The sequence below is a fragment of the Cervus elaphus genome, chromosome 18 (genome assembly GCF_910594005.1).
Source record: "Cervus elaphus chromosome 18, mCerEla1.1, whole genome shotgun sequence".
NCBI lineage: Eukaryota > Metazoa > Chordata > Mammalia > Artiodactyla > Cervidae > Cervus > Cervus elaphus.
The window spans coordinates 15813213-15841208 of record NC_057832.1 but is presented as its reverse complement, the minus strand read 5'-3'; the positions used below and the strand labels follow the sequence as shown (position 1 = coordinate 15841208).

General features: G+C 48.2%; 1 protein-coding gene across 10 annotated transcripts in view; it reads right to left on the bottom strand.

The window, feature by feature from the left end:
- Positions 1 to 27996, bottom strand: part of GRB10 (growth factor receptor bound protein 10) — a 217528-nt gene that overhangs the window by 137684 nt on the left and 51848 nt on the right. For 4 of the 10 annotated variants that reach the window (XM_043872858.1, XM_043872865.1, XM_043872861.1 and 1 more), the window contains exon 3: positions 9301 to 9395. The exons of 1 other annotated variant lie outside the window; for it this stretch is intronic. In XM_043872858.1, coding sequence (XP_043728793.1) covers positions 9301 to 9381 — 81 coding nt within the window. In that variant the 5' untranslated portion in view covers positions 9382 to 9395. Of the gene's footprint in view, positions 1 to 7392; positions 7544 to 9300; positions 9396 to 13304; positions 13328 to 24144; positions 24188 to 27996 lie in introns of those variants that run through there. 5 more of the 10 variants (XM_043872860.1, XM_043872867.1, XM_043872863.1 and 2 more) reach the window with 4 other exon arrangements.

Genomic DNA, 27996 nt, shown 5'->3' with positions numbered 1-27996 from the left:
TCCTGCCCTGAACCGAGACTGGAGGGGAAGTTGAGATGTGAGCACCGTGCATGTGTAACACACCAGGAGGGAGAAAGAAGATGAGCCCAGAGACCCCATCCTCACTCTGCGCCCCTGGTTCAGTCTGAGAACTTGCTCCTTACGAAGCAGGTTTTATCAACACATCCACACCCAGTCTGCTGGAACCCAAAACATACCACACCCACTCTGAGGATCAGCCCTGGAAACCACTCTTCAAAGCTCACAGGTAGAAAAGAAGTCGGTGATGAGTGACTGATGTCTTTAAGTTCATGGGGATGAAAGAATCCTCTCCTGGGTGACACGGTGACCAGGGCAGCAGTCACAGTGCTTCAGAGATGAGGCTGCCTGACCACCTGGCCACCTGAGCGTCAGAGAAACACAGTCCATCTTCAAAGAGACTCAACCGTTCCACAGATATGCCTTGAGCTTCTATCATAAGGCCAGCGTGTCAGCACCTAAAGTAAAGACCCTGCCTCTGAGTGTTTACATTTTATCTGGAGAAAATAAACAGTCAGCAATAAACATTCAGTGCAGTTTACTCCTTTATAACTGAAGAGGGTGGCTCCATGGAAAAGTGAAGTGAGGTTGCTCAGTCGTGTCCGACTCTTTGCGACCCCATGGACTGTAGCCCACCGGGCTCCTCCGTCCATGGGACTTTCCAGGCAAGAGTACTGGCGTAGGTTGGCATTTCTTTCTCCAGAGGATCTTCCCGACCCAGGGATGGAACCCTGGTCTCCCGCATTGCAGGCAGACGCTTTGCCGTCTGAGCCACCAGGGAAGCCCCAAAAGAAAAACCTAGAGTAGGTTAAGTAGGGGAGTGAGTTAGTTGCTCAGTCGTGTCCGACTCTTCGTGACCCCATGGGCTGTAGCCAACCAGGCTCGTCTGTCCATGGGATTCTCCAGGCAAGAATACAGGAGTGGTTAGCGGTTTCCTTCTCCAGGGGATCTTCCCGACTCAGGGATCAAGCCCAGGTCTCCTGCATTGCAGGCAGATTCTTTGCCGTCTGAGCCACCAGAGAAGTCCCTAAGTAGGGGAGGAAGCTGCAATTTGAATAAAACTGGAGGGAAAACCTCACTTTCTAGAAACGGGCCCTGAACAGACTGCAGGGCAGAAAGCACAGGTGTCAAGGGCGCCATGGACCCAGGACCTCTGCCCAGGCCAGGCGGCAGCCTGGGCAAAGTGCACTCAGTATCTTCATCCTGATTGTGACCAACCTTAACGCCTGCAAGGAAGGCTGGTCTCCCTGTGAGATAAACTTCAGATGCAGCTTCTTACATTTCTATGCTACTTTACAAGTTTCTACCAATAATAATGTTGTCTTTTTGCTATAAGCTTATGCTCCTTTTACAGTTTTTTTCTTTTCTTTTAATTTGCTTTTTAAGCCCAGTCTCTTTCTCCTAAGCAGGCTCGCGGGGCCCTGAAAGCAACTGGTGGAGACAGTCTGCTCCCTCCCGGGCCCAGTGGCGGGGGCACGAAAATCTTCATAGAACTTCCCTCTGTGTCAGCAAGCCCAGGAGAACGCCCCAAAAGCTGAAAGCCAGAAAAAGAAATGCAAGATTCCCTTTTGCCTTTCCAGAAAAAATAAAGCAAAGTGACAGAAAATTAAGTAAGAGTTTTCCTTAAATATCAATTACAGGAAAATCTCGCAGATGTTGATAATGCTAATCTTAATTAGAGTAACCTCAAACACTTTTCGTTTCTCCCTGGTTTATAATACAATAATAATAATAATTTTTAAGAGACTAGTTGCCACATTCCTAGAGTCTCCTTCAAAACATGCAAAGTATCTAGCATATGCTGGGGAAAGTGACAAGGTGAGTGTTGAGTGTGAAGATCGTTGCTGGGTTACTAACTGGCAGTGGCGGGAGCAGGGGAGGCAAGGCCCAGGGCCAGAGGACACTTTTGCAAAGAGGAAGAAGTAACCAGGAGCCAGACAAGGATTCATGCAGGCCACGGTGAGGCGCACTACAAGCTAAATTCCCCACAGGATGCAAGAATGTAATTTAAACTAGCTACCACTTTGGCTTCCCAGGTGGCACAGAGGTAAATAAACCTGCCTGCCAATGCAGGAGGCACAAGAGATATGGGTTCAGTCCTTGGGTTGGGAAGATCCCCTGGAGGAGGAAATGGCAATCTGCTCCAATATTCTTGCCTGGGAGATCCCATGGACAGGGCAGGCTGGCAGGGCTCCACTTTAAAGACCAAACACTTAAACAGGAAATTGTGTTAAAATTATCCATATGCTTTAATAAAAGTACTTTTAAGGTTCTTCCTGCTGCCCAAAGGCGCCATTTTTACAAAACAGTTGCAATTGTCAAAATTTCCGTCCATCAAAGCACTGTCCGCGTGCTCACAACCTACCTACGTCCTCTGGCTGCTGGGCTGATGCACCTGCAAAAGTAACCAACTTATTCCTCCCTTCGCAGCCAAGCAAACAGAAGTTCTTCAGCACTCAGAACCCAGCCGGGGAAAGTGCCACGTCACTCCATCACCTTTAAGACTGGACAGAGAGACACGTCGCACTTCATCTCCAAGAATAACCAGTAGTTAACAGGACCACTGTGTGCACAACGGGCCACAATCAGATATTATAACGCAGTGTCAGGACCCGCCCATGGTCCTGTCTTCAGACTAGTCAGAGTCACAGAAATTGCCTGCAGCCTCGGTGCCCCACGAGCCCCCTTCACCAGACAGGCTGCAGGAGGCAAGCACAGCCCCTGATCTGCAGCCCCGGGGAGGATGCCACTGGGTGGACACGAGGGCCGTGGTCTCCCTGCAGCGGCCAGAGCCTGCTTTCACACTGGAAACCAAGGGCGTGGGCAAGCCTGGAGCCAGCCACCCTGCCTCCAATACAGCCAGCCTGCTCCAGCGAAACAGGCCTGAGGTTCCACATGGACGTGGACACAGGTGAGACCAACGCAGGGCTGGACGTGGAGGTCACGGGGGCAGAATGCAACGGTGTGGATCAAGGCAGAGCAGCAGGTGGTGCTTGGGTCTATGACGGACACACCGTGACCCCTGTCCACCTCGCTGGGGAGGTCTAGTCCCCTTTCCTGCAGAGATGGCGCGTTAACCTGAGACCAGAGGGACGTGTGAGGAAGTAGGCGTGCTCGCCGGGGCCCAGGTCCATCCACGGGGACACATGAAGAAGTAGGGTGCCCTGACAGCCAGCGAGTGGCAGCTGGCGGGAAGGTGACTAAGGCCAGGAGCGGACAAGCCAGGTGGGTCGTCGGGCCACACCCAGCAGGGCCGCCCAGGTCCCACGGGATGATGCGGATGATGCTGACAATCCAGCTGACCCCAGAGAGGGCAAGTGCCGGTGAGCAGGCTCTGTCCTGGGACAGCAGCAACCACGCGTCAGGGGAGCAGGTGGCTGAGGGGCTGACATCAGAGACCAGGCCACCCCAACACTGAGCAGCCCATGAGGACCCAGGGCCCCAACATATCGTTCCCCAAGCGGTCCTGCCCTCTCCCTGACAACTTATCATTCTGCTGGCCCAAGTCCCAGCCCTGTAGCCTTTCTGTTGGACTGTGAAATCTCATTTGACAGAGTATTAATTAAATTCAGCCCCTCAGTCAGTCGATCAGCCTATAGGCAGGCATCACACACCTGTCCAGCCAAGCACAGGTGCCCAGGAGAAGCAAAGCAACAGGGCAGGGAAACCCTGACCCACAGACCCCACCCCAGTCTACCAGGTACCAGCAACATGAGCTGGGAGCTGCTTTAAGCCCTGGTCCCCTAAACAAAAGAGAAGCCTAACCCATGCACCATGCTTGCCATGCACCAGACAGAGAACAGCAAGAACACAGAGAAGGTATTCAATAAATACAGCTCTGTGAGTCCTTCAGAAGGAATATAAGACCTGAAGCCAACCCTCTTCCAGAAAACAAGGTTTAGGTAAAACAAACAAAACATTCAGAACAGAGCAAGTCTGTCCCCCCATGATAAAAAGTTTTTCTTAATTTTTATTTATTATGTACTTGTAGTATTTCACTGATTCTAAGAAACCCCTCCAATTTTATGATTTTGAAATTCAAACATTTTCCAACCAATCCATATTAAGGAGGATATGTGACAATCTTTACTTTGAATGAAAAGTTGTCATTAAAATTGACCCTTTAGGGACTTCCCTGGTGGTCCAGCGGCTAAGACTCCAAGCTCCCAATGCAGGGGGCCTCGATTCAATCCTCGGTCAGGGAACTAGATCCCACATGCTACAACTATGTGCCACAACTAAGACCCTCACGGCACTCACAATCTTATCTCATGGCACTTTAGGACCACGGAAGTTCAGTGAGTGCAGAACCCCAGGACACAAACAGTCGCATCACTGCAAGGCTCTGCAGAGAGTGGGACGCGTGTGGTCCCCACAACGTGAACACTCACAGCCCCCATCGACAGGAGTGTTGAGAAAAACACACCGGCCACCTGGTGGGGTAACGGCCTTCCCTGCCTCGCAATCCTCATCTGAAAAGGGGAGAAAATGAAGGCCTCACCTCACAGAGCTGTGGCAAGACTCCTCCTTAGAAAAATCCAAGTCAGGTCCTTGGTTTGAGAACCAGTGCACAGTGAGTGCGTTGGTTTTCTAGTCTGTAAAATGGGTATCCTGAAGCCGTGAAGGTTGTGTCTCCAGTGGTTGGTGGAAGGTAAAAGAAGAGAACCCAAGACAAGTCAACAGAAGTGCTGACTCCTTTCCCCGTTACCCGGCCTCCACTGAGGGGTGAGGGTCAGGTTCCCTGAAGAGATGATGCAGGATGCCCACCGGTCCAGCCACCATCGCATTCACCAGTCGCCAGCTTCCCCTCACAAAAACATCTCTATTAAACAGTGGTTGTCCCTAAATCCAGAAATAATCTCCAAAGATTTACAAAAACCACTTTAGATGAAGGTCCTATCTACTGGAAGAGTCTCATAAAGTAAAAATAAGTGAGGTCTCAAGTCATCCTTGCATCCGTCTCTCCCACCATGGCAAGTGGAAGGAACCGTCCACAGATTTCTTAAAGAAAATATAGTCCAGTGAAACAATCTCTTTGCCAATACACGTGTGTAAGATAAAACACAAAGAAGCCACAGGATGACTCTGGCTAAAAAAAATAGTGACACTGACCAACTTTGGGAACAGAATTAATTCCAGAGAATGAGCCCAAATCCAGAGCATAACAGATGACACCGTCCGGCTTCTCCAGAGGCAGGAACCGGATGTGAACACAGCCACAGGCTCAAAGCTGTGTGACTGGCGAGCGAGGGCTCACGCTCACGCACACGCTCAGGCTCACGCTCCCGCTCACACTCACGTTCAGGCTCACACTCACACTCAGGCTGCGTGCTGCTCCCGCTGCCCCCACAGTGAAGGGGGTCACAGGCGGGTACAAGGGGGCCCACTCTGGTCTCCGTCTGCCCAGAACTCCTATCACTAATCAACGTCCTAAAACAGGAGTTGCTTGGGAGGGCCAGGCTCTGCTCAGCTCTGCTAGTGAGGCCCCAAAGCAGCCAGAGACAAGATATAAGCAAATGAATATAGCCGTTTTCCAATAAAACTTTATTTACAAAAGCAGGCAGGGGCTAGATATGACCCACAGGCTGTGGTTTGCCAACCTCTGCCCTGCAAAGGGAGGCGCCTCATCAGAAGGCTCAGGAATGTACGACTGAAATGGGGCCAAGGAAGCAATCTGCACAGACGTGGGGCTGGGACAGCATTTATGAAATTACCCTACCAACAGAGAAGGAGGGGAAGAGAAGCCATCACAGAAGGCTGCTTTTCTTCTCTCTACTGACAAACAGGGGCTTCCCTGGTGGCTCAGTGGTAGTGAATCGCCTGCTAATGCAAGAGACACAGCTTTGATCCCTGGGTCGGAAAGATCCCCTGGAGGAGGAAATGGCAACCCTCTCTAGTATTCTTGTCTGGAGAATCCCATGGACAGAGGGATCTTGTGGGCTACAACCCACAGGATCACAGAGTCAGACATGACTTAGCGATTAAACAACAACAACTAGCAAACAGAGTCTTTGGAGAAAGATCACAAGGACAGCTTCTACAACATTTTACTTCTAATACAGGTGGATGTGTTTTCAAATCAAAAATCAGGAAAAAAGTTATAAAATAAACTTTTAGAAATAAATATTTGGATTAAATATCTGGAGATGTGCCAATAATCTTAACATCTTATCTCAAATTTACATTTAAGAGTCCTGTTTCTACATAACATCTCAACATTCTATTCATTCTATTTTCTAGCAGTCTTTTGTGTGTGTGTGTGTGTGTTTTGAAGCACAGCAAATGTCTTTTTATGTATGATAAGTAAATAAAATACATCTCATAATAGGTGCGTAACCCCTTTATCAACACCCTGGAGGATACAGCTGGAAATTAAGAATGGTCTGGACTTGAGAAAGATGACACAGGGTCCAGGGTGGCCCTGTCACCAAGCCCTTCACGTGCCTAAGGGACCCAGTCCTGACTGATCAGGCTGGATTCTCTGAGACATGAGAAGCAAAGAAACTTCTTGGTTCAGAAGTTTGGAGATTTTAGAATTGCAGACAGTGGGCTGTGGGCCTTTATTTAAAAAGCCTAAAAGACCTCTCAGGCTTCCCTGGTGGCTCAGTTGGTAAAGAATCCACCTGTGATGCAGGAGATGTGGGTTGGATCCCCGAGTCGGGAAGATCCCCTGGAGAAGGAAATGGAAACCCGCTACAGTATTCTTGCCTGGAGAATCCCAGGGACACAGGAGCCTGGAGGGTTCCATGGGGTCGCACAGAGTTGGACACAACTGAGCAACTAAATCACCAACACTGAAGACCTCTCGCTCCTGAGTGACAGACATCCATTCCCGTCCCTGGCTCTGCAGGCCAGGGGTGCTGGCCCCGGAGGGGCTCTGCCAGGCCAGAGTACCATCCCCAGCTCCAGGCATACCCTGGCGGGGGGCCTCCCTGACCTCCTGGCATCTTTTTCCCACTGTCCGGTTTTACTTGCTTAAGAATCACCATCATTACTCACAAGGATCTCATATACCAGTTTCCCCGGGACTGTCTCCCTCACCAGGAGTCAGGAGCCCCAGGAATGAATCTGCTGGAGGAGAGCTGGCCCCCAGCACTGACATGGCACCCAGCTGGTGTTCAGTCAACACCAAGGAATTCTGGTAACCACCCTGGGTGGGCACCTAAGACGGGGCTGGCCCCTTACTGGGTATTTCCCACACCTTTCCTCCAGTCCCACAGCACCCCGACGTCTCTCACCCCTTTTCACCAGCAGGGCCCCTGAAGCATCCCATCATTCCCCGGAGCCCACAGAACTACAATACCACAGCTCAAAGCCTTGCGGAGAGAAGCCCTTCACCTCCCCTCCACCAGGCCCCCCGCGAGTCCCACCAACCTGCCGCCAACGTCTTTGAAGCAGGAAGCAGGCTAGTTAAATACACAAAGTCCTCCTGGTGCTTCTGGGTCCAGAAGACACTGCGCGGCGGCTGACTTACTGAAGCCGCACCTAACCCAGAAGCCACAGTGATGGCTGAGCAGCCAGAATGAGAACATTGCTTGTTTGCTGAAGATCGTACAAAGAAACTCCTCTCTATAAAAACTTGGAGATTTATCTCTTTGCTGTAACGACATATTACTCAAGACTGAACGCACTGTAAATCATCCCATGTTCTGAGAAATTCTGGAACTGTCAGCTGATTTTCCAGGAACACAGAATAAGAGCTGCCAAGCCGGCCTGCCGGACTCACAAGAGCGCAACAGCGCCTGCGGAAGCCACTCAGCAGCGTGACCGAGCACTTCTCCCCGGGGCGACAGGGTCTGCTGGCAGGCCCACGGTGCGGCCGCCTCCTTCTGGCTCCTGCAGAGAGCCGCGGGCAACAGGGACGCTGACTACAAACACCTCACAAGTCTGAGAAGCCGGGCACCAGCTGCAGCTGGCAGCGCTGCCGTCTCCGCCTGGACCAAAGGAAGTCTGAGATGCCAGGGCGATGAGCTAAGCGGGCCTCAGGTGGCTCCTTCCCTGTGCCTTGTTGAGCCCTTACGGTCTGCTCTGTGACCAGTGGACAGAACACTCAGCGAACTTTCAGGCCTGTTTCCCGGGGGAAGGCTGCCCCTGAAGATCCCATTTTCCTGGGAGCACTGGTGCCAAGTGTAAGGAAGTAGGCTGGGTGACAATCGGCCAAAGCTAAGTGGCCAAGTGAGGGTTGAAACCATGAGCCGCGGAGGCAGCTCAGAGTGTCAATCAACAGGGTGAGGCAACCCGGCCTTTTTAAGACCAAGCAAACAGTCCCGCAGGAGGCGAGGACAGGGCCTGGAAAAGCTCACCCACTGAGCACGCCCAGGGTCACCAGCACACGTCACGGCTCTACTGAGGCTTGAGCCTCTTTTCTCACTTGAAACTGGTGGTGGCTTTGTCTCAAATCCAGTGATTACAGCGGATCCTGTTCCCAGTCTATTCCTAGTCTCCAGTCTCTCTTCCAAGACCTGTTTCTCTATGACACACACACGCACACAAATCAAAAAGACACCTCTTTGCAGCCATGATGCTATATGCAAATCATCATTACCACAGCTAAACAGGATGTCACAGACCAAGGGAGAGAGAGACCAGCTCAGAGAAGTGCAAACATCGGATCAAGGGACTTCAAAACTTAAGACCCTGCTGGGAACTGGAGGCCAAGAGATGATTCAAGTGCTTTATGTGCTGCAAGGCTCGTAAGGAGAAATGCTAATTCTCTTCTTCAATCCAAAGATCTAAGGCTCCAACGTGCCCATCCACACCATAAAGCAAAAGTTCCAGCGGAAACCTGCCTCAGGAGACACATACAGGAAACTGATAGAGCCCCTGCAGAGGGGCCTGGGGGACACCCACTCCCCCACGAAGGCTGCCTGACGCTCTCAGGGTGAGAAGGGCCCCATCTGTGACAGGCAGGTCACTGCCAGGCCAAGAAGCTCCTCTGTCCCACTTCCCGCCCCGTAAGCTCCTGTCTCTCCTTCAGCCTGCCACCATTCCCAGTCGCCATCTGGAGTTTTAGGGCCCAGCAGAGAACAACACAGGGCCTGCTTCATTGTGGGCAAGTGTGCACCTGAATGAAAACCCTGCAGAAAAGGATGCCATGGCCATAGAGATGAACCCTCCCAGAGCAAGGAAGCAAGGCCGTGCAGACGTGCCGGACGCGTCCACAGCCCCACCCAGCACCTCCTCACTCATCTGCCAGGGATGGGCGGGCAGGTTATGAGCGCTGCCTGCGCCCTGGCCCTCGGCCAGCGCCCCTGTCAGAGTCCGCCGTCCGCGCCCCCCTACCTGGTAGTACGGATGGTGCAGGAAGGAATCTGGGCCGCCTGCTAAAGCCATCGGTTCCTTCCCGCGGTCTTCAAACCACATGGACTGCACGGGACCTGGAACAGAGACAGACTGTGAGAAACCCAGACAGAGGGCAGGCCCACTGCTCTCCAGGGGCTCAGGGGCAAGGGGCTGACCTGGACACCACCTGCATCCTGGGCGAGTTAGGGGACTGGCCCCAACTCCAGAAGCTTGACCTGTGGCCACAGGGCCTGTTGGGCAGAGGTGCTCAGAGGGGTGAGCCCCACAGGGAACTGAATGCTGCCCGCTGAGCAGGCCCCATGAGTCACCTGACTCTTCTTCCCCGGGCAGTTATAAAGCAGCCTGAGGACTTGCTTAGCCTGTGGGGAGGAGGGGCGGGTGTTGCTGAGGTCCTCTGAGCACCACCCATGTAAATGCTGCCTTGACCAGCCACAGCCTAGAACCCCAACCCTAACCCTAGGAGGCACCCTCTCGGCAGCATTAAACCACCACACACAGACCCAACACGCTCCCTACAGGGACAGCCTGGGAGAACAACACTCACAGCCGCAGCCTCTGGAACGGATGTGAGACGTGCCACCTCCTAGGAGCCAGAGCGACTTCAGCTCCATGAAAGTGCACACTTGGCTCCAACAAGGAGCCCCAGACAGGCAGGGAAGTAAGATCCCAGCTTTCTCTTTAATCTCCTGCGGCACAGACCATAGGTTTGATCCATACAGGACGGTCCATGAGAGTTCCAGAACTGACCCCAACAAAACCCACCCCCCCCCCCAGCAATGCAGAGGACGAGGGGTGGGGGGCAGAAGGGAGGCGGGCACAGCAGCTTGGTCTGCACGGGGACCCACCACCTGACACTCACAGACCAGAGGCCATCTAACACAGCCTTCTGCAGCACACATCTCAGCAAAAGTCAGAGTTTCATTTCCATGAAGACAGAAGACTGTTACAGGTCATACTCTGGACTGCAGCAGGAGGAGAGAAACCAGCGCTCGGGTCAGAAAGATCCCTCACACCATTCTTCTCTCTCAGAAATCATCAGAAGTAAGAAGAGTGTTGTTCTGAGCTCTGTAGGCCGCTATAAGTGTTACGGCCCTATAGGACTGAGCTCAGGGGTCACCTCCTCCAGGAAGGCCCCTTGGACTGCCCCTCACCAATCACCACCACCCATGATGGTTCAGTCAGTATCCACTCTGGGCTGCTGGGCTCACAGCCCTCTTTCCATAAGCCACACAGAGCCGTAAATGCCCCTTCTTGGTCTCACTCCCCACAAATGAAGCATGTGCTTACTAGAGACAGGCTTGCTCTGCGGCAAAGCTCTCAGGAAGCGCCGGCAGAGAGACACTGTCTGACTGTGCAGGACTTGAGTCCCCAACAGGCTTTTCCGCAGCCACATCCACAGAGACAGGACTCCCAAAGGGGTCCTCACCCCATCGGATGAGGGAAAGCCAGACAGTTCCAACAGCCACCCTTGTCCTGGGCCACCTGGAGGGACCCTTCTGCCCACAGGTTCCCCGAGGCACAGGCAGGTGTCCGGCGTCCCCTTCCAGTAGACAGCTCAGCTCAGGCTGCATTTCAGTGAACGGCGGCCGGAGCCTCAGTGACCAGCAAACCAGGAACCAGAGCTGAGAAACCATTTTCTCATCTAATCCTCTGGGGCCTGGAAGGACTTATTTCCCTGAAGTGGCTTTACTTTGAGAGAAATGAAGAAAAATTTAGAAAAGTGGTTCACTTATCTTAATGAAAAGTTAGAAAATCAGGAAAAAAAAGGGGACTGGAAGAAAGACTGCAGGCAAATCTACCCAAGACAGACAGACAGATGCTGGGAGCCTTCAAAGATCTACCCAAGACAGATGCTGGGAGCCTTCACATCAGAACTGACATGTAGGAAAGAAAACCCACGGAAAAGAAATTACAGAAGCACCGTAAACAGCCCACAGAGAGGGTGAGCCGAGACAGGAAGGTTAGGACGGAACGCAGGACACAGAGGACAGACTGGGCAAGACCAGAAACACCAGAAAGCCTCCCAGGACAGAGCTCCTCACATTTCAGGTTTCTCCTTCAACTCACAGGCTCAATCTTCCAGAAGTCAGAATTAAAAGACTCACAGAAGCTTCTCAGAGGAAAACTGAATGATTTAGGCAGGGCATAAAATTAGGGATGTTAATTTATTATAGTTTAGTCGCTCAGTCATGTCCGACTCTTGGCAAGCCCATGGACTGCAGCCCGCCAGGCTCCCCTGTCCGTGGAATTCTCCAGGTAAGACCACTGAGATGGGTAGCCAATCCCTTCCATTTGACTCAGGGATCGAACCCGTATCACCTGCATTGCTTTTGGATTCTTCACCACTGAGCCACCAGGGAAGCCCTAGGGATATTAATGCCACCAGTCAAAACAGCAAAAACATCAAGGTAAGATCCAGTTATGGGCCGAACTGTGTCCCCTGGCCCAAAGTCATATGTTGATGCCCTTAACATCCAGGATCCTCAGAATGTTGCTGTTTTTGGAGGAAAACAGTCTTTAAAAAGGTAACTAAGCTAAAATGAGGCATTACTGTGGACCCAAAGCCAACAGAAGAGATGAGGACACAGATGCACACAGCGGAGGACCACGAGAGGAAGGGGCGAAGACGGCCACACACACGTAAGGGGGAGGGGGAGGGGGAGGGGAGCAGCCCCGGAGGGGGAGGGGAGCAGCCCCGCCCCACCTGGACCTCAGGCTCCCCACCTCCAGCTACGAGAAAACAAAGTCCTGTTGTTTAAGCCGCCAAGTCTCTGGTTCTTTGTTATGGTGGTTCTAGAAAACGATTACAGACCCCAAATTGTTAAAACACCAGCCAACTGTCATCATAGCTAAGAAGAACAGAAGCATCCTGAACCTGTAACATTTACCACAAGTCATTTATGTTTTCCACAAGGTCTCTGGGATTCTTTAAATCAACACAGAAACGCAAGAATGACCCAGGAGAGGCCGCTGGGCTGGGGAGACCTGGTGATAACAAGATGGCAGGGGTGGGGGGTCGGGGGGAGAATTCGTCCCCAGAGCAAGATGGGTGAGGCAGGCGGCCTGCCGGCAGCCTGCGCAGGAAGCCACGGCCCGCAGGCCTCCAGGCTCCCCCAGCTCCGTGAGTCAACCCGCCCCGTGGTAGTCAGTCTCACGTGCCCTTCTGTCCCGGCTCTACCACCCAGCCCTTTGATCAGACTCCAAAGTGGGTTTGTTCCAAAGGCATTCTGGAGACATGGTAACATCTGCAGTCACTTGGCCTGAATTCCCAAGCACAGCGGGGTGGCCCTCATCCCATCTGCTGGAGGCCTTGAGGGCAAAGACCGTAAATGAGCAAAGACTCCAGGTTTCCTGGAGGAGAAAGAATCTGGCCTCAAGGCTGCAGCAAACTCCTGCCCCACGGATCTGACTTGCCCATAAGACTATCAATAGAGCCAACTCCTTCCGTCTCCTTATACACACACACATACATGGGCAGTGTCACTAGACAGCCGTGACCTCTTCACCCCAAGCACTGGCAGCAGGATCCCAGGACCTGGGATGCCTCTTCGGGCCTCCCCACCACAAACACACGGCCTCATGGGTCTGACGGCTCCATCGGCCACCATTCAGCCTGCCTGCACGGCCTGCCCACCTCCCGGCCCTTCCCCAACACCCCTCCCGCCTTCCACCCTGACTGCAGCCTCACCCTCCTGGGGTCACCCCCTCCCGATGGCCGAGGGGAGGGGTCGGTGTCCTCCTGGCCCCTCGAGGACCCTCTCTGCACCCTCCACCATCAGGCTGCCCCGTGGCCCCTGCCTCCTCATGCTGGCACTGCCCGCTCTCTCCCCAGCTCACTCAGTATGTCTCGCTTGCCCTGCTTTGCAGGCCTTCAGGAACTCCTGGATGTTTTCAGCAAACAGAAACATATGACTTTCCCCTTAAGTTTCAAATTTAGTGGGTGTTAAGAATGCTGAAAATTTTAAATATGTCAGTTTTATTACCTAAATGCCACCTTTGAAAGACTCTGCCAGATGGAATTGCTTCTCAGCCAGAATAATATATATTCCATAAGCTCTGTCGAGTAGGTTCTTAGGGAAAAGAAAACCATAGTTAGACATAGCAAAAGGTTTGGATTAACTGGACTCCGATAAGATGTATCAAACCCAAAGCTAACATCAAATTCAGTGATGAAAGATGGAAAGCTTTTCCCTCTAAGATCACAAACGAGGTACATATGATCCTTTCATCACTTCTATTGAGCGAGCGACAGGAAATTCTAGCCAGGGCCATCGAGCGAAAAAGGAAAACAGGAAAAGAAGAACTAAAGTTATCTCTGTTCACAGAGGACATGATCTTATCTGCAGAAAACCCTAACAGTTACAAACACACACACTTACGAAAACACCCCTCTAGAGCTAATGAATAACTTCATCAAGATTATAGGATACAAAAATCAACATGCAAAAATCACATGTTTCTAAACACCAACAATGAAAAGGAGATCAAGGAAACAACTCCATTCAAAATAGCAACAATAATAATTAAGAATAAATTTAATCTAGGAGGCAAAAGACTTGTGCATCAATTATCAACAATTACCGAATGTTGCTATAAGAATATAAAGATGCTGAGGGGAAAATATTATGTATTCATGGGTTGAAACACTTTATATTGCTAAGATGAAAACACTATCCAAAGCAATTTACAGATTCAATGTAATCCTTACCAAAATCTCACTGGCATTTTTGCAGAGATCAATATAATCTTTCTACAATTCCTAAGGATTCTCATGGGACCCCAAGTAACCAAAAACATCTTGAAAAAGAACATAGTTGGAGGATTCACATTTCCTAATTTCAAAATTTACTACAAAACTGTGGTAATTAAGACAGTGTAATACTGGTATAAGGTCACACAGACTAATGGAACACAACAGAGAGACCAGAAATAAAGACTCACACACATGCTGGACTGATTTTCAATAAAGGTCCCAAGACCATTTAATGGGGAACAGGACAGTCTTTTCAAAAACTGGTTCCGGGAAACTAGATATCCGCATGCAGAAGAATAAAGTTGGACTCTTACCTTACCATACAAGCAAAAATTAATTAAAAGTGGATCAAAGACTTAAAACTATAAAACTCTTGGAAAGAAATATAAGGAAAATTTTTTATGATACTGGATTTGACAATGAGTTCCAGGACATGACTCCAAATGCATATGCAAAAAAAGGAAAATCACAGAAACTGGACTTCATCAAAATTAAAAACTTTTGCACTAAGAACATTCTCAAGGGAGTGAAAAGACCCACAGAAAGGGAAAAAAATTAGTTACAAATGATATATTTGATAAGGGCTTAACATCCAAAATAATACAACCACAATACAAAAAGGGCCAAGCACTTGACACTTCTCCAAAGATGATACACAAATGATCAGTACACATGAAAAGATGCTCCGCATCATCAGTCATTAGGGAAAGGCAAATCCAACCACAACAAGACACCATAAAAATAAATACGGTGAGAATGTGGAGAAATTAGAGCCCTTCTGAATTGCTAGTAAAAATGTAGACTGGTACATCCTCCATAATAAAGGGCATGTCTGTTCCTCAAAGAATTAAACATAGAATTAGCATAAGTTCCAGCAATTCCATCTCTAGGTATACACCCAAAAGAATCAGAAGTACCTATATACCCATGTTCAAAGCAGCACCATTGACAAGAGCCAAAAGATGGGACTAAACCAAATGTCCACTGACAGACGACTGACCGAGCAAAATTACTATAAACAGACCATGAGCTATTATTCAGCCTTGAAAAAGAATGATATTTTGATACATGCTACAACATGGATGAAACTTAAAGACATTATGGTAAGTGAAATAAGCCAATCACAAAGTCCAAATACTGTATGATCTTACTTATATGAGTTAATATCTAGTTTAAAGACAAAAAATAGAAGCTATCAGGGTCTAGTAGGTGGAGGGTTTGTTTAAAGGGCACAGAATTTCCATTTGGGATAATGAAATGGTTCTGGAAATAGCAGTGATGTTTACACAACATTATGAATTCTACTGAGTTGCACACTTAAAAACAGTTGAAATGGCAAATTTTGTTTTTTATATTTTATCCCCATGTTGCAAAAAATTACTGAAAGGTTGGTTATTCAGTGAGCCTCCTTTAATAAAATTAACAACTTTCACTATTTTTTTTTTTTTAATATAACCAATAGAGTTGGCAGAATTTCTTAGGATGCTAAAGCTTGGGGATGTATAAAGTAGTGATTCCAAATACTTCTTTTTTTAGTCAAGTTTTTACATTTCCATGTGTCTCGACCAACAATACACTTTCTCAGTTCTGCAATTCTGTATAACCCAGCTGTCTGGCAGGTGAAATAAAATCCATTCAGCAAGTCCTGCATAAAAATTATCTTACCACCCATACCTGACAAAGACTAAAAGTTCTAATATTATCCTATTTTCATGGAGACTGAAAAGCTTGTACCATCTCTGGACAGGCAACCTCAATCTTCTTTTTTTCTTTTTTAAAGTATAGTTGATCTTCCATATTGTATTGATTTCTGCCGTACAGAAAGTGATCCCATTATACATATTTATATATATTATTTTTCATACTCTTTTCCATTATGGTTATCACAGGATATTGAATATAGTTCCCTGTGCTATACAGTAAGACACTGTTTATCCATCCTATATATAATAGTTTGCATCTGCTAACCCCAAACTTCCAATCCATCCCTCCCCACTGCAACCCCAAGTCTGTTCTCTATGTCTGGGAGTTTGAGAAAACGTTTCTTCTAAATGTCCTACAACAGCACAGAAGTTCTGATAGACTGTGCTACATTAAAGACTTTAAATTTTAAATCATCAGTGGATTTAATAAAAACAGTGTGCTTATACAGATAAGCAGGAACAACTTCCAAAGCAGGTTGATGTTGCAACTGTGTATCTATGATGATAAAAGGCATTCTCAATAACAGGTGTAGAATGACTAAGAAACTGTACCAAACTCTTGTCTCACTTTTTCGATTCAAGGGGTTCATTGGCAAGTTTTGCTCACTGTCACAGTTCCATACAACCCTTTAATTCTGAAAGTTAAGTCCTCTTTTGCACGAATTCCAATGTAAATAATGTATGCCACATTTTGACTGAGTTTTGAACTTGTGATAAATATTCAAATACTCCTCTTCATACAACTTGCACTTTTTCCCTTATTGGACTGTAGTTCAGAAAAACAGTTCAGGCAAAGTCAAAAGTTTGCTGATTCCTGAGTCAACATTTTTCTTAATACTGTAAATATTTACACTTCTGGATGAACCCAGCAGCTGAACTTGAACATGGCTTTGTTCTCTGCATTTCATGTTTATTTTTTTTCCACTTTAGGGCAATGTGTACTAAATTAAAATGATACAATGGTCATAAAATTGAAAAATGCTGCACTCAATAACACGTTTTCTGGAAAGTACATGGGGCATTCCCACCAGAAACTCTGGAGACTCCGGCAGATGCGGATGAAGTGATGCTTCACGGCTTTCAGGTCACAACTACACGTGATGCTCACGGGAGCGGTAAGGTGTTCTGTGCTCCCCTGCCGTAAGGGTGACTTTGACATGAGAAGGTCAACTGTGGGAGACACTGGATGGCTCCTGCACCCAGACAGCCTAGCTCAGCCAGCGTGGAGCCTCCACGCAGTCCACCCTGAAACTTCTCTTCTGCTCTGTTTTCCTCATTAAACATGCTTTTCATCTTGACTTGATTTCCAGGCACAACGATGGGTTGCAATCCAGAATGTGAAAATGGGTCAGGATGGGGCCTGTGGTCAATGCCCACCTCCAGTGTCCATGGGCTGTCCTTTTGCAGCTTGGAGGCAGCTGCCCTCCGACTGCTCCATCCCCCCACCCCAGCGCCTCTCCTTCCAGGCATCAGCTCCAGAAATGTTCACTGTGTCTACCTCCATCTCCGACCCATTCCTAGAAAAAGAGCATGACACCTTCACCTAAGGCAACCGGCCACTCCCAGGACCCCTGAATCCCGACTGTGTAAACGGTCCCTTTCTATGTTTAGGTCACCACACATTCAAGATGTGCATTTAATACTGTGGGGAAATTCTACTACATGTCCACAAGAAATGTTTATACTCTCCAGAGCATCTGCTTCATACATTCTCTTCTCTCTCCCCGAACGCTATCCCTCTTGCAGGACCCTCAGAACAGTCAGCGTGCCTGCCTCGGCCGACCCCTCAGCACACGGTCCAAGTTTACTGCCCTGTTACCTTTGGCCACAGTGACAGCCAGCGCTGGACATTCACCCAAAATTCCTTGTGGGGCATTATTAAACCCCTCCTCATCCAAGAATTCAGCCTTGAATTCTACCACACCTAGACAGCACACCATAGGGCTTCAAGAAGGATATGTCAACTGTTAGTTGGCTAGGTGAAAAAAAGTGAAAGTCGCTCAGTCGTGTCTGACTCTTTGCGACCCCATGGATTATACAGTCCATGGAATTCTCCAGGCATGAATACTGGAGTGGGTAGCTGTTTCCTTCTCCAGGGGATCTTCTCAACCCAGGGACTGAACCCAGATCTCCCACACTGCCCATGGATTGTTTACCAGCTGAGCCACCAGGGAAACCCACTAGTTGGCTATTAGAAGGTTAAACAGCATCATGATATGATGTATATGATAGTATAAAACTAAATAGTATAATTGTAGTCATCATTTCATAATAAACAAGTCAAATAACTATATGGTACAACAAACTTAGTTTTATATGTCAATTATATCTCAGTAAAACTGGAAAAACTTTAAAATTTTTTAAAAAATCGAAAAGAGGTGCTTCAAATCTTAAAATAAATCACTGCAGGATTTGTTAAAACGAAATCTGTACCTCACATGAAAGCCTGCTCCTTACTCGGAAAACAATGTAACTGAGCAATGTTCGTGATATATTAAGATAATCACTTGCAGAACTGAAAGGAGAATATTAGCATTTTACATCACAATAAGAGGATAAAAGGAAACTAATAATACTTGAAACATCAAAGGGAAAACAGAAAATGGGCAGATGAAGAAGCATTCAAACCAGAAACAACTGGTTCAGAAGATGGAGGACATGCAGCAATAAACGTCAACTGTCCAATTCCTTTCTTTTCAAACAAAAATATTCCAATGTAAAAAAAAAAAAAAAAGATACCCAGGGCAAATTGAAATTGAAAAGCTTTAAAAAAAGAGCTAGAAAAGGGAGACAGAGAGACAGAGAACAAAACACGCACTCAAAACAACAACGGTGACGGCAACGATAGAGGTGTATAATTAAAACAAAGAGACACCAGTCCCCAAAGGTAAAAGCATAATAAGCAATACACAAAGCAGTACTAGGTCTTCACTCTCCAAATAACAAATCCACACAATCTTAAATTATAAAAATGGATGCTGTGCTTCAGTAAAAAGTTTACGTTAAAAGCCAACAAACCAACCAAAACTCTGACACCTACAAGAAGAAATGGAGAAAAAGTGTTTGTTGTTGGACACATGTGCTCACCCCTTCAGGCAAAAGAAGGAATCAAACCGGGATAAAAAGAATATACAACTCTGCATCATGAAAGAGAATTCATGAATATGTATGAAAAGTGGGCATCTGCAAATATTTACAAATACCAGTGAATTCTAAAAAATACTAAGCCACAAGGAATATCAGTGCCTTTTGCTAACACGTCAAGATCTCTGAACTAAGGGTCACCTGTGCTGAACTCCTTCCTCCCAGCCACATAAAGGCACAGACCTGACTCCACCTGTCCCAGGGCAGACACAGGGAGGGCCAACCACCATTCCAACCCGCCCAGAGCTAGAGCCAAAGGCAACACAACTAGAAATTTAAAAGTACGTGTAAAAAGCAACAACTCAGCCACTCGAAAATTAAAAACAATCCCTGGCCTCAATAGCTGGTCGAGGAGGAAATTAATACAAGAACAGTCTCCGGACAATTAGGTCAATGAATACCATCCGTCATGGAGAGAGGTAACAGGAAGTAGGAGAAACAACTGGAGGAGTAAGGCCACGATTCTTGCACCATCCACAAAAGGAAAAAGAAATTTAATGAAAAATGTGAACCCAGTCTTGAAGCAGAAGCCAGGAAATTTGTCAAAAAAAAAAAAAGAAACCAAAGCATGATGAAATTTATGAAAATCCAAGAATTTATTATCCAAGAAAGATAATAAAAGACAAAATCTCTTAAGAATTTTTAAACCCACCAAAAATTTAAATAAAATTTTAAAATTTTAAATTAAAATAAGATTTTAATTGGAAAAAAAAAGGACTGTAATGATTTCTTTTAATCATACAGTAATTCTATGGACATTAGTAAAGCTATCTGGTGGCACAAAGGTAAAGAATCCACCTGCCAATGCAGGAGACATAAGAGACACAGGTTCGATCCCTGGATGGGGAAGATCTCCTGGAGAAGGAAATGGCAACCCACTCCAGTATTCTTGCCTGGAGAATCCCATGGACAGTGGAGCCTGGTGGGCTATAGTCCATGGGGCCGCAAAGAGTCAGACACGACTGAGCACATACACATGCAGGCAAAGAAAGAACTCTGGTAATGTCAGTGAAATTATAACTTTAATTTAAAGTACATACCAAAATCAGAATAAACTAAAAAATAAACCTTAACATAGAAAACATCATAGATGCAATTACATAAAACCCACCCTCCTTCCAACATATGTTTTTCCAATATAAACAATGCCATGAACGTGTTTAGACCAGGCTCTGGGCTAGGCATGTCTATGAATTTGTGTGTGTATGATTACCATGGTTTACATGAGGAAATGAAGCAAGATGGTCAGGGTCCCAGAGCAAGCGATGGGAAGACCTGAATGCAGTAAGACAGTTTGGTCCAGAAGCCCACTTTCTTAACTAGAACCTTAGAGTCCTATGGTTTTCAATTATGAGCAGACAGCACAGGCTTTGCTTTAACTCCTTAAAAAGCAAATTTTAGCCAAGACCTAGACCAACTGAATCAGGGACTCTGGGGGTTGGGGCCTGCAAGACCACGTGTGTTTCAGGAGGTGCACATGGGCCGGGGCTATGCAGCAAACTCATTTAGGGAGCTCCTAAAACTCCAGGACTGGGCTGCACGCCTGACCAGAGAAAGCGCCACTTCACAGCAGGGGAGGGGCACTGTTTTAAGCTGCCAGAGTATTTCTGACATGGGGAACCACCGCTCTCATCTCTTTCTTTTACAATTATTATACTTTTTTAAATAATGTCTGCAAGGGGGGAAAAAATGGAAGACAACTGCAAGAAAGCTTTGAAGATTTACACCTTTCTAGGGGCTGGGGAAGGGGAATCTACGGCTCTGAAGCTGTTTGAAGTGAAACACACACTACACTCTGTTTTGGAAATGCCATAACGGAATGCTGAGGGCTAGATTCCCAACTGGAAGCTTGTGCCTTGGATGTTTTTGCCTTTTAAACATCTATTTTTTCCTATGCAGATATAAAGAATTCCTTTTAGAATGCCAATTTTAGCCTTTTTCCTCCAGGCATCGGTGGAAGCAGGGCAGGACACAGGTTAAATAGCTGTCAGAACCACCTGCAGCAAAGAATGACTTCATCATTCAAAACTGTGTGTCCTGAAAGACAAAGGTCTAAAGCTGACCCCATGTGTGTGACCAGCACCTAGGACTTCATCTTTTCAGTACTTTGAAAGAGACTTGTCTGAAATATGCTACTTGAACTGTATGATATGACTTACGTGAAGAATCTAAAAATTACAACAAACCAGCAACCCGCAAGTCCCTTGGACTGCAAGGAGGTCAAATCAGTCCATCCTAAAGGAAATCAACCCTAAATATTCACTGGAAGGACAGATGCTGAAGTTGAAGCTCCAATACTTTGGCCACCTGATGTGAAGAGCTGACTCATTGGAAAAGATCCTGATGCTGGGAAAGACTGAGGGCAGGAGAAGGGTATGACCGAGGATGAGATGGCTGAATAGCAACATCAACTCAGTGGACACGAGTTTGAGCAAACTTCGGGAGACAGTGAAGGACAGGGAAGCTGGATGTGCTGCAGTCCATGGGATTGCACACGCGGACATGACTGAGTCCTACTGAACAACAACAAAACCACTATAACAATAAAGAAGCAGACTCAGATTCTGGGAACAAAGTAATGGTTACCAAGGGGTGTCGGGGAGGGCCAGTATAGGAGCAAGGGACTAACAGGTACAAACTATTATATATAAAATAATCTACAAGGATATACTGCACAACACGAGGAATATAGCACATATTTCATAATAACCCTAAATAGAGCATAACCTTTAAAACTTGTGAATCACCATATTGTACACCTGCAACATATATCCTACTGTACAGCAACTACCCTTCAATTAAAATAGAAAAACAGGCTATTTGAGTCCCAAGTCCTTCACACCTAGGTGGGCTGCTCAGCATCCTGACAGAAAATCAGTGGGATTTTCAGATGAACAATGACTGTGAGCCACAAGGATGACACAGGGTAATAACATGCAGCCCCACTGCAGACCCCCCATGGTGGCCACGCCCCTGTCTGCGTTCACCTGTGTGAAGCACCGAATCCTTTCCACAATCCCCATCAAGACACTATTACTGTCCCAAGCCAGCAGACCTGGAGATGGAGAGTGACCACCCCGCTGGTCATCGCACGGCCACCAGCAGCCTGGCTCTGCCCAAACCCGGGGACCAGGGCTGAGATGCAAACTCCCCAGGGACGGGACTCGGGTGTGCGGCCTGGAGGCGCCAACGGGAGACCCCCGAGCCTTCTGCTGCCCTCTCCCTGGCAGCGGGCTTGGGGACACTGTCCTCCCCCGCCCTCCTCTCCCGCGGTGGGAGCAGGAGGCCCTGGAGGTCATGCGTCAACTCACCAACGTTCCAGTAAGGAAGGAGGCAGCACTGCATAGTCAGGAGATGAAGTGGGGAGGACAGTATAGAGACGGGCAGGAGACCCAGGACCCGGGCCCTGCGACTCCATCACGACGCGGGCCCGGGGCAGCCTGCGTGAACGCCACACGAGGTCCTGCGCACGTCCACGTCCGGGGAGACCCCACCTACCCCGGCAAGCGTGCGCAGAGGACAGGCAACACCGACACAGGGCAGTGAACCCTACCCAACATGACGCCCGCGAATGGGGTCACCCCAGCATCTCAGACGGGGACACCAGCCTGCCCAGGGCCTCGTAGGGACACACGGTCTCATGGACAGGGAACCTCCGCGGGCCTGAGAGTCAGCGCAAGAGGAGGACAGGGTGCGCCCCACATCGGGACGTCCTGCCCACTTGTGACGGGGCTCCTGGAGAGGGCGGGATGGGGCAAGGAGAGAAGCCATTATTTGAAATTGAAAATGTGGGTTAATTACATACAGATCTAAAATTGGGGTCCTTTGAAAATAACTTACACATATATATATACAAATTCATTAAAATTTTATTTTCACTATTGGCATCATCACTTACGATAATCCTGATCCTTAAGTTTTATGAATCACTACAAACTAACTGTCTCTGGGTACCTTCCAAGGGATGGTTCTCTGCACATGAAAATTATAAAAAGAGAAACAGAAATTAAGAGACTAAATCAATGAAGTCAAGAAGGGAAAATGACCACGATGCCACCCACATTCCCAGCCACACCCCTACCACCGCAGCACGGCCATCAGAAAAACTAAGGACACAATACAAACAGCCCTTGATTTAAATACCTTATAAAATACGGACACTCCAAAATTCTTCCAATCAACATCCAAGAGGAAAGCACTTGTCCCTATAATAAAACTCAGATCACCGACAAGAGCCTTCTTTTCTTGTAAAGAAAACTTGAAAAGAAAGCCCCAAGAAGTTATACCTAAATCACATTTTCCAGATTCTGGACTCAGGTTTCTGGTAAAATACAAAATACAGCAAGTGATGGCATCAGATCTTAATTTCCTTCTTTCAATGATTCTCAAAAAGGCCTGAGGTTCCCTCTTGTCAGCTTCAGTGTCAGTCCTTCCAGTGATTACTCAGGGTTGATCTCCCTTAGAATGGACTGGTTTGATCTCCCTGCTGTCCAAGAGACTCTCAAGAGTCTGCAGCACCACACTTCAAAAGGATCAGTTCTTCAGTACTCAGCCTATTTTATGGTGCAACTCTCACATCTGGACATGACTATTGGAAATAGCTTTGATTCTATGGGACCTTTGTTGGCAAAGTGATGTCTCTGCTTTTCAATATGCTATCTAGGTCATAGCTTTCCTTCCAAGGAGCAAGTGTCTTTTAATTTCAAGTCTGCAGTCACTGTCTGCAGTGATTCTGGAGCCCAGGAAAATAAAATCTGTCACTGCTTCAACTTTTTCCCCAACTATTTGCCAGGAAGTGATAGGACAGGATGCCATGATCTTAGCTTTTTTAAGGTTGAGTTTCAAGCCAGCTTTTTCACTCTCTTCTTTCACCCTCATCAAGAGATGCTTCAGTTCCCATCAAAAGAGGAATGGATAAAGAACATGTGGTATATATACAATGAAATATTACTCATCCATAAAAAAGAACAAAATAATGCCAAAATAATATGACAATAGAGATTGTCATATTGAGATAGAGAAAGACATTATATATTGCTTATATGTGGAATATAAAGAAAAAGTACAAATGAACTTGTTTATAAAATAGAAATAAACTCACCCCCCCCATAAAAAAAAATTACAGTTATCAATGGAGAAAAGGGGAGAGAAATAAATTAGGAGCTTGGGATTAACAGATACACATTACTATATATATAAAACAGATGAAAAACAAGGACCTACCTACTATACAGCACAGGGAATTATATTCATATCTTGAAACAAACTGTAATAAAAAAGAATATGAAAAAGAATATACATAACTAAATCATTCTGCTATATACCAGAAACTACTACAACACTGTTAATCAAATATACTTCAACTCGGTTCAGTCGCTCAGTCGTGTCCGACTCTTTGCGACCCCACGGACTGCAGCCAGGCCTCCCTGTCCATCACCAACTCCCAGAGTTTACCCAAATCCATGTCCATTGAGTCGGTGATGCCATCCAACCATCTCATCCTCTGTTGTCCCCTTCTCCTCCTGCCTTCAGTCTTTCCCAGCATCAGGGGCTTTTCCAGTGAGTCAGTTTAAGCACTAAGTAAGTAAGCAAATCAACACAACATTTCCCCAGGGTGGTGCTCTAAGGTCCTGGGGTGACGAGGAGCGGAGAGAACAAAGGCGGCGGCAGTCCTGCCACGGGGGGAGGAGGCCTCTCAGCAGAGTTCCGACAGCCTCAGCACGCTGCTCCTGGGGGCTGGAAACTTGGGTGGGCGGGGAGGCTCACCTTTCCATGGAAGCCCCTTTGGACCCGTAAAATGTTGTGTGGGTATCTGAACCACCTACCCCTCAAAATAAATGAACACAATCTCTGTATTTAAATTCTGGAAAGAACTGATGCAGCTCGAGCTCCTGAAACCTTGCTACGACTTGTGGTGAACTCAGAAAGGTGTATCATTCTTTCCGGCGCTCATCATATCAGACTCACATCACTGTGGGTCAGAGCGGCAAGGCTCGCTTCTGCTCGGCCCACCGGGCGGTGAAGCACAGCGCTCCGGATCTGAAGAGTGTTTCCGAGAGGGGCCTGGCGTCCGGTCACCTTGAGGGGCCCTGGGCAGGCCAGCTGTGATGATGCCAGCCAGCAGCGTGTCCCGTGTTTGCCTGTTTCTGTCAGCTCTGACCAGTACAGATGTGGGACTTACTCTTAAACTTCACGGCCCTTCACTGCATCCGGTGGTAGAAAGTGTGTGATTCTGTGGTCTAACCCTACTCCCAAGACCTGCTTCGTCCACCACCTTAGCCATCTGGGGTCACACAGACAATCTTATTTTTAAATCTATTAATTCAGTGTTTCATGGAGTCACACCTAGCAAAAAGCCCTGACATGTGAAGGCCTTCTAAGCTTGTCACCTCAGCCTAGAAATGTCTGGGGGAGCTCTCTGTCACAGCTCAGCCTGGAGACCCTAAGGGACCACCACACGGAGCTTCTGCTTCTGAGTTGTGTTACCCCCCAGAGCCCCGTACATGCTGATCCACCAAACACAGGATTCACACCTCCTAAGTCTCTCTCCAGGGTGGAGTTAGGCATCCGCTCCTGTTCCTGTAGGAATGGACACGAGTTCATCTAACAACGATGAACCGGGGGCCTGGCATGGAGGATTTCCTCCCCTGTGCGTCCCGTCCCTGAGTCCAGGGCTGAGGCTTCCAGTCAACTTCTGCCCACAGTGCTCACGATGAGCACACAGCCAGGACTGCACGCCACCTCACGTCACTCTCGGGCAGGGGCACGAGGTGAGAGGTGACCAGGCTACAAGACCAAACAAGCGCACGGTGACCGCCGTCTAGGTTAACTCAGTGTCACGACGCTAGGAGACCCTGTAATTCCTGGGGTCTGGCTGCCTCAAGCTGGATTCCGTAACAGCAGCCCTGGAATTTTAAGCTTCATCACGATGAGTTTCCCTGTTGCGTTACTGTCTTAAGGGTCCCAGGGCATAAGACTGGACCGATTAGATCCAGTTTAGCCACAGGAAGTGTCCACAGCTTCAAAAGAATCCAGATCGATTCACTTTAAATGTATCAGTTTTAAATAAAGACTAAACTCTTTGCTGATAAAGAATAACAACGCTTTGTTCCAGGTGTGACTTGATCGCTCCCTCTGAGGAAGAAGCCACAAGCTACAGTGAAACATCAGTTTTCTAACATTCAGGGCACCCAGATTCCAGTGGGGGAAGGGAAGAGTCGACATTGTAGGGCCACAAGAAAACGGAGACCATGGTCGTGTGCTGCTTGCAGGACTTTGCCCAGGGAGCAGAAAGGGTAACATCAGCCACCAAGGCGCAACCTCAAGGGACCTCCCTGAATCCTGGATTTGTCTTTCAGCCTGGGTCATCACTTTCTCCACAGCAGCAATACTGACTCATTTTCTGTGCCTCTGAACCTCCCTTCAGGCATCCTGCTGCCGCCCCCTGCAGAGAGTCTAAACCCCTGCAGGGCGGCTGGGGGATGGCCAGCTCTCTGCTCACTCCTGGCTCCAGGCCCTTCTGCCCCTAGGTCTCAGAGCTCTTCCATCCCGCTGCCACACTGCTCCTTCCCAGGCCAAGGAATGTGCCTATTCATTTCCCATATTAGGAGGACTGGAGGGAGGAAGGGGAGAAGGCGGGAGGGAAGGAAGGAGGGGGCACTCAGCGGTCTCAGCTTTGCTGTCTCCCTGCATCCATCCGCAAATGTTGATACAGTAGCTTCTAAACCCACAGCCTGGATCCCCCAAATCAATGCGTTGCCTCACCACCGAAACTGCCTCAACAGTCCTCCAAAGCCTGCCAAATGACTCTCTTCTCTGGGTCCCTCTCTGGGTTTGACTTCACAGTGGTTCTTCCTGCAGGTCACACAGGCTCTCTGACACCATCATACAGGAGGTGTGTTTCCAAGTGATCTCACTGCCCCTCCCACCACCCACCCTGGCTTATAGCTCCCTGTGGACGTGGACTGTGCGTCATCTCCCAGCCCTGCCCTCGGCAGAGCACCTGCTCACAGCTCCCACAGCCCAGAGCTGTCCCCACACAGGTCAGCAGCCCTCAAAAGCCGAGCGACGCCCTGTAGACCCGCTCCACCTGCAGTCCCCACTCTGGTTAACAAGTCAGTAGATGCCTCCCCATCCCCGCCCCTCCCCCAGTAAGCAGGACCCCCCCCCATTCCCTTCCTCCTTCTGCCTGTGCTGGCCGTTCTCAGGACCCCACCATCACCCTCGCAGAATCCCAGTTCTTAGCTCTGCCCTCACACTAGAACCCCCGGAAAAGAAAATGAAATGTTAGTCGCTCAGTTGTGTCCAACTCTTTGCGACTCCACCGACTGTAGCCCACCAGGCTCCTCTGTCCATGGCATTCTCCAGGCAAGAATACTGGAGTAAGTTGCCATTTCCTTCTCCAGGAGATCCTCCCGACCCAGGGATTAAACTTGGGTCTCCTGAATTACAGGCAGATTCTTTACCACTGAGCCATGAGGCGTTTCCAAATCCTGCTCCAAGCCCCACATCCATCTGACTGAGGCTGGAGTTGGGCACAGAGCCTTTACCTAAAGAGCTGTCCAGGTGTGACCTGCAAGGGGAGGCCATGCAGAAAGGCGGCAGATTCAGCTGCAAAATGCCCGCAGCCCCGGAGATCTCCAGACACCTGCCCTCGCGCTTCACCAGTGTTCTTAATCCAGGAGCCTCAAAGGGGCACACAAGTACCTTTTTATTCCAGTACGGCTGGAAATAACCTAAATGCCTGGCTCTGGGGACCTGTGTACAGGTTAGCATGTGCGCATATGTACAGGTTAGCATGTGCGCATATGTACAGTTTAGTGTGTGTGCATATGTACAGGTTAGCATGTGCACATATGTACAGGTTAGCATGTGCACATATGTACAGGTTAGTGTGTGCGCATATGTACAGGTTAGCAAGTGCACGTGTGTACAGGTTAGCATGTGCACGTGTGTATAGGTTAGAATGTGCGCTGTGTACAGGTTAGCGTGTGCATGTATGCACAGGTTAGTGTGTGCATGTATGTACAGGTTAGCATGTGCGCTGTGTACAGGTTAGCGTGTGCATGTATGTAC